The following is a 13,955-nucleotide window of genomic DNA, read 5'->3' as shown; positions in this document are numbered from 1 at the left end:
TCCACAAAATAACGATGAAGATTACATTATTTATAAAAAAAAAATAAAGTGTTCATAAATTATTGTGAGCTCGAGCTGACGTCTCATTTCCAGTGTGACAAACTAATCAGAATATCACATGTGAAATTTTACTCTTATCTCTTGTTTTATTAATTAAGAGGTTTATATGTAATATGTTTAATAATAAAATATTTTATTTCAAGTGTTTAAACATTTACAAAATAATTTGGGGAAAAAATGTGTCTTTTTATAATACCAATATTTTAAAAAAATTATTACAATAATAATTTACTTAAAAATATAATCAAGTACTGAAAAACCTGGTGCAACATTTAGAGTAATTACAGCAGCCATGTATAACAACTTAAATTTATAAATATTTATTTTTGTTTAATAAAATCAAATCAAATTAAATAAAAAATTATAAAAATTATTTTAAAAAATTTTAATGAAAAAAGCAACAAAAAATGTCACTGGCAGATAATGAGCTGCTCATGTGTAAGAATACAGTAACAAGCCTCACTCTAAAACATGCAGGGCATATTTATTTAAAAATCGCAGCCTTTGCGATTTAATAATAACACTAAGCCATGTCGCAATTTTGTTTTTATTTTTATTTATTACTCGTGCAGCCCTGTAAAAATTACTGTGGTACATATTACACATGAATATTGCAAATTCACAAAAAATGACATACAGTCCAGCAACAAGTGTCTTACCAGCATAAGCGTGCGTACTGTCCTGATCTTATTGAGCTCCAGCAGAAGCCTCTGGGCTTTCTCATGATTCCCACAGTACTCGTCGTAAATCTGAAACCTTCCTCTCTGAGCCACAAAAACACACAAAGACACAGCCAGTCACATACAGGTGGTCAGCTCTGGTAAGCTCTTTTAAAGCTGCATATGACTAACTATTTCTGAGATTTCACTCCTCATGCCCTTCAGCGTCTCTGAGGTTTTACCCAGAGGCAGAAGGAAGACTGCCAGATTGAATGCTAGCACAACAAAGTAGTGCCTTCATCCCAAAACCACAACACAGCATTGTCATTCAAAGCACCCTTGCAGTGTTCTACCCTCACAAATATAAAACTGAAATTTATATTTAATTAAAATGTTTAATTTTTTATACTGTGTGTATTGTATCCATCTAAAAAAACGCCTCAAACCAGTCTAAGCTTGTTACTTTACCAGCCTCAACTGTTGGCAGATTTTGGAGGGGTTTTGGTCACTTTTCAGCCTGTCAGGCTGAGAGTCCGGCTTAAACCAGCTAAGACCAGCTTAAACCGAGAAGGGTTTTTTTTCAGCAGGGATGTGGGATGTGTGTAATACAGTGAGAATAAGAGAGAGTGGCAGACAGAGACTTACAAAGTGCAGGAAGCAGCGTCCCACTTCATGATACGGGTTGGGGTCGGGCTGCAGAAGCTCTTCAACCATGGACAGGAAGTCCTTGTGCACAGACAGGATCTCTTCCAGGTTAGAAAACAGCACCTGTGGGCGAATGCATGGAAAGACTGACTTATTGACTGAGAAACATTGTCTGGATCTGGAAAACCAACAATGTGCTGCAAAAACTGAGGAGGAAAATGACTAAAAATGTCTGGAAGTGACTGTAACAGTCCATGCAACTCTCCTTAAAATATATGAATATTTTTAGATTGGACAGAAAAATATCAAACTAATATCTAACTTTAAATAAATATAGCATAAAAAACTGGTAGGTGTCAATGTATTAAACAATAGAAATATAGTTAAAACTTAAGACAATTATTAAGACATTTAGTGTGATATTTCATACCTAATACAATCACAGTCAGACATTTTAAATGTCTCTTAAGTGTCCCAAAACCTTTTGCGACCACTCTATATTAAGATAAGCCAGCTGTGTGCTATATAATCCAGATATTCAATAACTCTGAACTCTGAATGACCTTTGCAGAGCGAGAATCCCACACAAATGTCCTCAAACACTAATGTTCAGACATGCTCTAAAACATGCAAACAGCAGTCTGAGCTTGTTTACATGACTGAGTGTTCAAGCACTCACCGTTCTGTCCCACTGAGTATGCATTGAGTTTACTGTCACGCACCACTAACCATGCTGAATATTTATTGTTTACAACCGTTTGGTTCAGCCAAGCACCTACCCTTAAAGAAATAGTTCCCATTTTGCAAATCATAAATATGCAAATTTTGTAAATTTGCTCACTCTCATGTCTGACATATCATAATTCATCACAAGACATAAAGGAACTTGATTCTTGATGTCACTGATGTCAAACCTGGTGCAACGTTGCTAAGTGAGAACTACGGAAACATATAACAACCTAAATTATGGTCTGTTCCTCACACAAATATATTTATGACAGTAAAAGGCTTACAATATAGTGCACAAGTCGTATGCAGTGTTATTTTAGTATTATTTATGTATTATTATAATTTTTAATATGTTAAATTAGCTTTTTTATTTTTATAATTTTATATTATTTCATATTTTAATTATGTCATGCGTGTTTCTCATTTTTATTAGTTTTTGCTGTTTAAAAAAGAAAATTCTATATCCACCTTATTCCTAAACGCGGAAGTAATTCTATGGGCGAGACTTCCGGTTCATTAGCCGTTATAGGGAAATAACGAGAAGAATAACAACGTGCAGTAAACAGTAAAACTGTTTGCATTACAAACCAGTTTGTTCATAATTAAGATAATACATTAAAATAATAAGGTAAGACACACCAATCTGTAGTATCAAGCAGCAAAAGATTGTTTTTGTACAGCTAAAAATAGTTGGAAGTAGTGTTGTCAAAAGACCCGGTACTTCGGTACCAAGTCGGTACTAAAAAAAATGAAAACGTTACGGTACCAGGTTTTTTTAAGTACCTGTGGTACAGAGTACCCGGGCAACCCGGTTCTTGATGCGCTATCCGAAAGCTATCCTCTTCATAAAAGCACTGAGACATGGTGACCTCAAAAGGAGGAAGCATCAAACTAACTAACAAAATACTTTAAAGACCGACACCTGGATCAAATGAAAGAGTTCAAGCAGGTGAGTATCATTTTAATTTTTAATATTTAGATCTTCTGTTATGAATATTATTCCATATTTTAATTTGAATGTCGGATTTAAATAAACATCGCAGTTAGCGTAGTTAATCGTTAGCATACGTGCGGCTGTTTCCCATACATTGATTTATTTGTGGCACAATATTAAAACTGACCGCCACATATATTTTCCAAAAGGCTTTGACTTCTTAAATAAACATGAGCACTGCACATTTCAAAATCGAAACCTGGTGTGCGTGTTTTTATATCACTGTATTTCTGAAGGAATCCGACTGTCTTCAGAAAATTGTGGATGTCATTTTACCGTATTGACGCGAATATAAGACAATGTTTTTTCTTGGAAATACATCTGAAAAAATGCGGTCGTCTTATATTCAGGGTCTAGACTTTGACATGTCAATAATACACCCACAACAATAGGTGGCGCCAAATACGCATAAAACGTGAAAACGTAATGTAATGCGTGTTGTAAAGATCGCGAATAAAAACAAAAGAAGCAGAAAACCTTACAGCTGCATGAATCGTGACTGTCACGTTAGCCTGATGGGACCAAACTTCCTTTGTGATTTTAAAACGTAAGACAGTACCCAGATTTGAAGACTACAGTAAGATTGAACTTCTACTGTTAATAAGATTTTGGTAGGCTACTATTAGATGGATAGCCTAAATGTCCTAATTCAGATGGGCTACCTGTTTTATTTTTTTTAATGGTATATCAAAAAGTGTATATTTTTTTAATGTGATTGTTGGTACATTTGACCAGTTTTTACCATACTTTCAAAACACAAATTAAAATAGGAAAAATATGCAATACGAAAATAATTGAAGACAAAATGTGTTTTACTGAGAAAAAACAAGATTTGATTTTTAAAAAGCCTTTTTCCAAAAGGTACATCTTATAATCAGGGTCATCTTATATTCGGGCCAATACGGTAATTTCATCTTGCATGTAATGTCTGATAAAGCAGTGTTTGTGAGCGGAGCGCTGCTTTGTGTACAGCAGTTACCGGGGAAACCTCGACCTCTCCCGCTCTACAAGCGCCTCCTGCTGGCAGAGAATGAATTTGCATATATATGCCGCCACAAATAGAGTGCAAGTCTGTGGGAAACACTGCTCTTTATTAACTATTTAATGCTCCTATAACTTTTATTAGGGTAAAAAAACAGGAGGACATGATGGTATTTACTATTTTTTAAACACTAGAGGCTTTTAAATGAATTGTGAATCTAAAATATGTGTGTTAGAGAATGTACAAATGGTTAACATTGTTTACGTCATATCAGTCTGTCAGAAAAGCAGGTCTGGGCTTTTTTTTTTTTTTACTTAGTTGTTAATCTTGGCTGGATAAGTCTAGCAGGTTTTAAAAGCCCTTTAAAGTTAAATATGTGCACAGTTTGGATTAAATGAAAGTATAGTCAAATTGTATCTTCTGTATAGACTATACAATAAGATACCATTCATTAATATGACTTCATGTTATTATCGAACATCATCTTACAGTAAGTGAACAATATATTTTTACAACATTAATTAATGTTTTTGAATGTTATTTAATACAAACACTTGATCATTCATGTTTGTTCATTGTGCATTAAGTAATTTTAACAGATTGAACTTTTGATTTTATGTATTAGTAAATTTTGAAATTAACCCTAAGAAGAATATTTGCTATAACTATTGTTTATTCATAGGTCATGTTATCTAACACATGGAATTGTATTGTAAAGTGATTTTAATATTACAGTTTCCATCTATTTGATATACACTTGACTTAATATATATGTAATCTTATATAAATTTATTATAAAAGCTGAGGTTTGTTATTTACTGAAAATTATATTGTAGCTGTTGTCAATGATCTAATGTTGCATTTGGTCAGACTCAGTCCATTGCTTTACTTAAGAAAATATGCAATACGAAAATAATTGAAGACAAAATGTGTTTTACTGAGAAAAAACAAGATTTGATTTTTAAAAAGCCTTTTTCCAAAAGGTACATCTGGAAAAAGGGGGGTCATCTTATAATCAGGGTCATCTTATATTCGGGCCAATACGGTAATTTCATCTTGCATGTAATGTCTGATAAAGCAGTGTTTATCAGACTGTCACCACAGTTTACAGTTTACTTTTATTACTTGCAGAAAAACTTGAAACACAATTTTAAATAAGTATAAAGAATGCCATTGATTTTTGTACATGTGTTTTTTAATTTGCATGTTTTTGTGTTTTGCTTTAAGCCATAACTTCCACAGCTCCGGGCGGGGGTGAAATATCGTGCCCTCCGCCTGCGAGAGGAGGTCCCTCCTGACGGGAATCTCCCATGGAGAGCCGTCGAGACGGGAAATCAGGTCCGAGAACCATACTCGGCTTGGCCAGAATGGGGCTACTAACAGTAAGCGGACTCTGTCCTGGCACACTCTCTCCAGAACTCCTGGGAGCAAAGCGATCAGGGGAAAGGCGTACAGGCGAAGCCTCGGCCACGCCTGTACCATGGCATCCAGCCCCAGCGGAGCAGGATGAGTCAGAGAGCACCAGAGGGGACATTGCGATGTCTTCTGAGTCGCAAACAAGTCCACCTGAGCCTGGCCAAAAATACTCCATATCTGCCTCACTACCTCGGGGTGAAGCATCCATTCCCCGGGCCTCGGCCCCTGCCTCGACAGGATGTCTGCTACCACATTGACCTGCCCAGGAATGTGCATCGTTCTCAGCGAGAGGAGCCTCTCCTGGGACCACACGAGGATCTGGTGTGCCAATTTGTATAAATGGCACGAGCGCAGACCTCCCTGGTGGTTTATGTATGAGTCCACCGCTGTGTTGTTGGTGTGCACCAACACATGGTGACCTCTCAGGCCTGGGAGAAAATGTTTCAATGCCTGAAATACGGCCAGCATCTCCAGACAATTGATATGCCAAGTCAGATGGCGACCACTCCACAGACCGCGGGCAGGGTGGCCACTCAACCGGTGAGGGATGCATCTGTCGCTAGCGTCACGCGGCGACAAAGAGCTCCCAGCACCGGGCCCTGAGACAAGAACCAAGGCTTCCTCCACATGTCTAAGGCACGTAGGCATCTCCGCGTGACCTTGAACATGCGAAGCCGGTTTCCCCTCGAGGAGAACCCCCTGGTCTTGAGCCACCACTGCAGGGGTCTCATGTACAGCAGGCCAAGAGTAATCACGTTGGACGCAGCTGCCATCAGACCCAGCAGTCTTTGAAACTGCTTGACAGTGAGTGACTGGCCTTCTTTCACTCTCTTGACTGTAGTGAGGATCGAATCGATCCGAGCAGGAGACAACCGTGCCTGCATCGTGGTTGAATCCCACACCACGCCCAGATAGGTGGTTCTCTGTAATGGAGAAAGCACACTCTTCTTGGCGTTTAGTCTTAACCCCAACTCTCTCATGTGAGCGAGAACAACATCTCGATGTTGAACCGCTATCTGCTCTGAAGGAGCTAAAATCAACCAATCGTCGATGTAGTTGAGTATGCGGATGCCCTGGAGTCGCAACGGAGCCAGAGCAGCATCCACACACTTCGTGAAAGTACGGGGTGAGAGTGCAAGGCCGAAAGGAAGAACACGATATTGGTACGCTTTGCCCCCAAAAACGAACCTCAGGAACTTCCTGTGACGAGGAAGGATGGAGATATGGAAATACGCGTCTTTCAGATCGATCGTGACAAACCAGTCCTCGGACCTGATCTGAGACACGACTTGTTTGTGTGTGAGCATTCTGAACTTCAGTCGCATGACTGAGTGGTTCAATAGGCGCAGATCTAAAATGGGACGCAACCCCCCATCCTTCTTCGGAACAATGAAGTAACAGCTGTAGAACCCGGAGTCTATCTCGTGTGGAGGGACCACCTCGATGGCCTCCTTCCTTAAGAGAGTAACTACTTCTTGTTCTAATACCAGAGCCTGCTCGGGACCCATTAGTGTGGGGGTGACCCCGCTGAATCGAGGCGGACGAGAACCGAACTGGATTCCGTAACCTCTTCCTACAGTACGCAGGACCCATTGAGATACATTTGGCAGTAGCTTTCATGCTGCTAAATAATCTACTAAGGGAATCAGTCTCTCGAGACTGATTTCTGGTTTGCCCAGAATGGCTAGTTCGGTGTCTTGAAGCGTCTGCACGCCGACAAGGGACGACCGAACTAGCTGCACTGGGGACCTCCGCAGAGGCCACAAGCCTCTCAGTGCCGCTACATTGCCGGGCGGTAACTGACAGATATGCTCGCTGGAGCCCGCTGTGCCCTGGAACACCGGCAGGGTTGGCAGAACGATGCCCGGGGACAGATAGCTAGCTAGCGTCTGTTCAACCCGGAACCGAACTGGATTCCGTAGCCTCTTTCTACAGTACGCAGGACCCATTGAGATACATTTGGCAGTAGCTTTCATGCTGCTAAATAATCTACTAAGGGAATCAGTCTCTCGAGACTGATTTCTGGTGTGCCCAGAACGGCTAGTTCGGTGTCTTGAAGCGTCTGCACGCCGACAAGGGACGACCGAACTAGCTGCACTGGGGACCTCCGCAGAGGCCGCAAGCCTCTCAGTGCCGCTACATTGCCGGGCGGTAACTTGGAGGGCAGTGCCGGAGCCTTTAATGACGCTGCCATGCCCGGGGACAGATAGCTAGCTAGCGTCTGTTCAACCCGGGGCATCGCCTTATAGCCGCGCTCGGCTTGGCCCACGACCTCGACACCTCGGTGTGGAGGTCGGGGAAAAACGGCAGGCTCCGGCATGGAGGTGGCGGCCTCGCACGCAGGAAGCGTTCATCAAGCTTGCTTCGCCGCGGCTCGGTGGGCCAAACGTTTTTTAGCTTGGCCAAGGCACGAGTAAGCACCTTCACTAGCTCCTCATATTGGGGCGATTGAGGGGGCGAAACCTCTTTGACGTCCTCCACGTCAACCTCCTCGGAGGAAGACAGGAGAAGCATCGAGCCGTCACCCCGGGAGGAAGTAGCCGCAGAACGGGCTTCCGAACCCAGAGATCGGGCACTGGATCTGGTGGGTGAGGAAGGAGATAGGGACTCGCCCGTCTCCATTCCCTCCGCCAGATCCAACTGTGTGTATCCCCACTCGTGATATAACGTGGGCAGGGAGGAAGGCACAACCTATAACGTGGCTTGCACTCGCCCTTTGCATGCTTTGTCTTAGCGTGAGCCTTAGACATAGCTGCTTATTAGACTTTTTCTCACAATAGACAGACAACAATAAATATGACTGACACACACAGAGCGCTTCGCTGAATGACAGAAAGCTGACGCTGGCTCCGCCGCACGTGCTTTTATAGCTTCCTGGTCATGACGTCATCCGCCGTGACGTCCCGTTCAGCTATTGGACTGATTTCACATGTGATTCAGAGCGTGGGTCGCAGAAGGCGTTCCCCTAGCGTTTTCGACGCAGCTCGAGTTCCTGAAGAGGAACAATGGTTAAGTATTTACTTCTAAACCATTTGCACTCAGGAGTCGCTAGAACATTTCACAAATAATTGCAATAAACAGCAAGCAACATACTGAATTTAACAAAATGTTCTCACTATTTTCACCACAGCGCTATACTTTCCAAGGGTTTCAGCACATTTTGCTTTAACAATGTAATGTCTCTCAAAATCTGAAATACTAATTTCGCCTAATCACTTTTAAAAACTTTACAGAAAATAATAGAAAATGTAACTCAGTTCAAACAGATAACTTGTGCTCAGGCTGTAATTAGCCTCCTGGCTGGCTCGCCACAAAAAGGTATGTAACACTGGTTATCACTATATAACACAATACTATATTACACCAACCAGATGTCTATATGGGGCTAGGTTTGACTCTTAGGAGGATAGAAAAGAATTTTGGGCCAATTGGTATGAAATCAGCAAACAGTCGGCACATTTATTACACACAGAAATTAAATGAACAAATATTAAAGAAGGAAATTAATGTATAGATGTCTCAACATAACAATGTCAATGAGGTAAGGAAAATTTAGTGTTGAGTCCAGGTTATTCAATATTGAGTCCAATAAATAAATAAAGGAAGAAAATGTCCTTTTGGTTCCTTTGTTATCCGTAAGCAACATACTAAATTTAACAAAATTTTCAAATAGAGACTGAAATAGTATTTATTTAGAAAATTTTACTGTATACTTTATATACTGTATATATAAATAATCTTATATTTTGTTTAACTTTAAAAAAAGTTACCATGGCAACATTTCTAAGTTTCAAGTTTAAGTTCTAATCTAATGTTTATTTTATTTTAGCTTTATTTCAATTACTGAAAACTATTTTTAATTATAACAACAATACTGGTCTTATGGACCATATTTGTGATACTTTATGGTGTTTTTTGTCATTTTTTGAAGCTCATTTGCTTTCATTGTATGGAAAATACATCTTTTGAGTTTCATGGAAGAAAAAAGTCATACCGGTTTAGAACAACATTAGGGTGTTTAAATAAATATATAATGAACTATTCCTTAACAAATATACATTTTTTAAAGCTTGAATGCACCCCTAAAACCAATAGTGTGTCCAAAACTCACCTTGACAGTTTCCTCTGTGATATTCTTATCAATTTTAGACACAGCATACTGATTGAGGCGATGAAGAAGTACCTGTTGGGGACACAGGAAAGAGGAGAATTTAAATAGTCAGCAAACAGACCGAACTGTCTTCCTCCTGCACACGGTCATCTGTCTGAGAAAGACTGAGTTGAATATCCAATTGCACCAAGTTGGATGAAGAGGCCCTGACCGACAGAAACTACAGCAAACTGCAGCCAACACTAACGATCCAACATTAAATCCAATTTCACCTCCGGATCACAGACAGCAGGAAATACATAACAAATGCAATTTACAACCTTCCCAAGGAGAAGGAGAAAGATGCCACAATACTGGGGATCTGACAAAACAGGACTTGAGATAAAAACAACAGGAAGGAAGAGTGACTGCATTTGCCAAGAGACCAGAAATAATGAATACAGTAAATCTCAAGCACTGAGGTTGATGAATAGCTGTGTCCACAAGTCACTTTGCATGAAGGAAATTTGAGTAAACAAATAAATCCTATCATATAGTAAGATCTCTATTTGGAGCAGAGAATGCTGATGGGGAGAATCATTTCAATATAAGCTAAACTATTCACATCTTGTATCAGTGTATCACTGTGTCACACTTGCTTTTTCTATTATAAAACAGCCTGAGATAATTGGGCTGTCATGTCTGGATTATAAACATCTCAAAGCTCCATAAATAAAAGCGTGGTATCTTAGTTGTGGTTGTACATCTTGTTGATTTGTTAATATGAGCGAGGCGAAGGTGGTTAGAAGCTCATTCAGAAATGTTTGGTTTGTGAAATATGCATGCTAAATACATGGTACATGTTCAAACAAAGGCTGAAAGAACATCCTGCATCACGGACCCAGCGCTGTTGAACTGCTTAGAGGTTCATGATAATACAGTTCACATGCCAATTCAGTTCTCCATGTTTTTAAGCACAGTTCAGATTATAATACTGCCAAGATTACAATGATTTTTCTAAAGAATGTGACTAGACTATTTTCGCAACATACGTTGATATGGACATCAGTAATCTAATTATTTACCTTTATTCTAAATAAGACAATATTACGATTAAGGTGTTTACATGAGTTGCTTTTAGAATATTCCTTTCATGTTCCTGTTTTACATGTTATAGTACATAGATTGATTAATGGCACACGTAATTACGTCCCCACGTGACACCATCCGACGTCTCCTACAGAATTTCATGTATAAACATATAGTTCGTCTTCGTTATTATGCCATATTTGGGTGTTTAATTTTTCATTTTAGTCCTACAAGACGGTATTAATGTGATTAAGGTGTGTCCATGTCTATACTGCACTTCAATAATGTGACTAAAATAGGAATACTCCACATGTCTTAATTCGATTTGTGTTTACTTGGAGTATGACTTTAGCCGGATTAAGATAATCAAAAATCTCTGTTTACATAGTAGATTATTAATCAGAGTATTGTCTTAATCGTGTTAAAATCTGAATATTGTTGTCCATGTAAACGTACTCACAAGAGCTTTAAGAAAACTGTGCTAGAGGTTTTAAAACATAATAAATATAAATAAATAAAAACCATCATTCTGACCCCAAACATTTAAATTGTAGTATAAATTAATTACACTTCATTTAATGGGGGAAAAAAACTTTGCGCTATCTTTTCAGCTTATGTTTACTCTGATTGGCAATAAAAAATAAAATAAATAAAAATAAATATATATATATATATATATATATATATATATATATATCCTTTTTAATTAATTTCAAACCAAAGACTTTAAATACATAATTATCAAAATATATATTGTTAAAACTATTGAGATTTAATCACCTAGCACTACATGATCCAGTTCCACCATGTTATTTTGGACATACACCATGGTATCACTGTAGTATTGTTTTGCCATGGCATAATATAAAAGTACCATGATTTTACTCTCTGGACCTTCACGGCCACAATGCTAAAGAGCAAGAAAACCCTTTCCTGTGAATTTTTATTTTTTTTGGCAGACAGTGACTGAAGCATCTAGCTGGTACTAATAAGTCAAACAAAGTACAATCTACAGTCTTTTTTCTTGATTTGTATGACTCTTCATATAGATGAAGAGATTCAAAAAGTGCGATTTCACTGAAAATGATACCTGCAAAACTACAGTTTAATGACAGTACAGAAAACGAGGCATTTCCTGTTAGCATATCAGTCTTGGCTGTGCTGTAAACAGCTCGTCCTCACTTCTAAGTGAGTGGGTCTATAACACTAGGCCAAATAACCAAAGAGAAGCCCTCAACCGGCAAAATAATCACATGCAAACTGAATGTGCTGATTACAAGGCTGAGAACTAACCACTTATATATTTCATCAACTAAAATTGAACAGTTCCAGAACACTCTCCAAACGAAAATCCAAATGAAAGGGCGAATAAGGAAGGAGGCAATGAAACCCGGCTCTTGATTGCAGCTCGGCTGTGCAGCTAAAGCCTCGGTGCTGATTATGTTTCTGTAGCTGTGCTCCACGGCTACACCGGCTGATTAGCAAGTCTAATGAACATGCATGTGGAGTGTCTGCGAACGGCACCTTGCATTGGCTTGACAGGGCTGCTGGTTTGCGCTAACAACGTGTAACTTCAGTTTACATTTGCATACAGTTTCATGTCATCTGAGCTTTATAACAGGTCCCACTGCGATGAGGTTCTGCAGCTTTTAACCTTCCACAGCAAATGCTAGTCTCATTAGATCCAAAAAATGACTGCTTGCAATAGAGATTTAAGAGATAGTTGAGCCAAAACTCTCTGGAAGACAAAAATATATATTTTGGAGAATGTTGGTGACCAAATTGTTTCAGGTCCCATTGACTTCTATAGTCTTTTTTGTCCATACTATGGAAGTCAATGGGACTCAAAACTGTTTGGAGACCAACATCCTTCTGTGTTCCACAGAAAAAAGAAAGCCATACTGTCATACAAGTTTGAACCAACATGAGGGTAAGTAAACGAAGACCGAATTTTCATTTTTGGGCCAACTATTCCTTTAAAGTTTCCTGTTTTGTCTACAGTCACTGAAAAAAAACTGATTCCAGTACCCATTGAGCATGAGACTTGGGTCACTAAGGAACTTCAGGGTGGAAAGATGGATGTGATCCAAGGAGACTGCAAGAAAAAACAGCTTGTCCCTTTCAAAGAACACCTCACAAGAATTCAGTCCAAAACACTTACTCACAAACTCGTGGATGTGAACCACATGCAGACAAACTCACATACACCTGCTGGCCACCGTCTCGTCTTCTTCAGCTTCAGACGGATGCTTGCTGCAGTAAATCCAACCTTTATTAGACAGCCAGATGACCGAATATGAGAGCGCTCTGAACCTGCACTGAGCCATGAGGTCATATTCATACTAATATATTCACCAGGAGCAGAAAAAGCCAGCAGGGTTTCAGTTAACCTCTTATAGAAAAATATTCAGACTGAATGCAAATTATAGGGGGATTTGAGGGGCTCTGACCACCCTAATCTAAAATAGAAATCTTTAGCAACATTATAAATGTATTTACTGTCACATTAAAAAACGTATTAACTTCTTTCCAAAAAATCATACTGACTCCAATCTTTTGAATGTTATAGCGTACATGTATATACGTATGTACTATATGTGCAATTCTTGTCATTCCCTCTATTTACTGCCTTCAGGAAGCAATAAATGTATAGTGACATGTGTGTGTTTGTATGTGTTTGAATATGTTTTCGCATTTGTCCGGCTGAGCAGACATGCTGGCTGCCAAACTCCTACACAGTGGCTTGGGCTCATGCTCTGTTTACGTCTGGTGTGTATACACGAGTGTGTTGAAAATTACACAATGCCAGTCTTCATTGTATAACTTTCCAGTCACAGTTCGACTCCATTCAGTGGCCTATTTCCTCATGACAGGCCATGGCTCTGTAACACCACTTATAGTTATTATGTAATACTAAATTGCAGCGTCTCTTCCAAACCTTGAATGGTATGAGTACGGGAGGAATAGCTATCAATGAATAGCTGTCAAAAATCAATGACAGCTTTGCACACAAGATTTCTGACACAAATAATTTTCCCTCCTACCACAACTTATGTATGACAGCCGACTGACAGCTGTAGAATATAGTCATGAAGAATAAGTGTTATCCTCTTCTGCAACAATACAAAACAAGTAGAGAAATCAAACCCAAGCCCATCTAAAGTGAAACTGAAACTACACTGAATAATACAAGACTAGCGATGCACTAATATTACAATTATGGACAATAAATATAATCTGATAATTACTTTCATGTTATTGCCAATAACCAATAAACATTATATATATATA

At 39.1% G+C, this 13,955-nt stretch overlaps 1 protein-coding gene across 1 annotated transcript in view; it reads right to left on the bottom strand.

The window, feature by feature from the left end:
• Window positions 1-13,955, bottom strand: part of LOC107595151 (phosphatidylinositol 3,4,5-trisphosphate-dependent Rac exchanger 2 protein-like) — a gene marked incomplete at its 3' end in the record, with an annotated part of 43,960 nt that overhangs the window by 1,137 nt on the left and 28,868 nt on the right. The window contains exons 2-4 of the mRNA XM_016285489.1: window positions 9,597-9,668; window positions 1,365-1,487; window positions 720-824 (exon numbers count right to left, since the gene is read on the bottom strand). Coding sequence (XP_016140975.1) covers window positions 720-824; window positions 1,365-1,487; window positions 9,597-9,668 — 300 coding nt within the window. The remainder of the gene's footprint in view (window positions 1-719; window positions 825-1,364; window positions 1,488-9,596; window positions 9,669-13,955) is intronic.

The sequence above is a fragment of the Sinocyclocheilus grahami genome, unplaced genomic scaffold (assembly GCF_001515645.1).
Source record: "Sinocyclocheilus grahami isolate Dianchi unplaced genomic scaffold, SAMN03320097.WGS_v1.1 scaffold197.1, whole genome shotgun sequence".
Classification (NCBI taxonomy): Eukaryota; Metazoa; Chordata; class Actinopteri; order Cypriniformes; family Cyprinidae; genus Sinocyclocheilus; species Sinocyclocheilus grahami.
The sequence above is the reverse complement of the archived record's forward strand: the minus strand, read 5'-3'. Positions and strand labels throughout refer to the sequence as shown.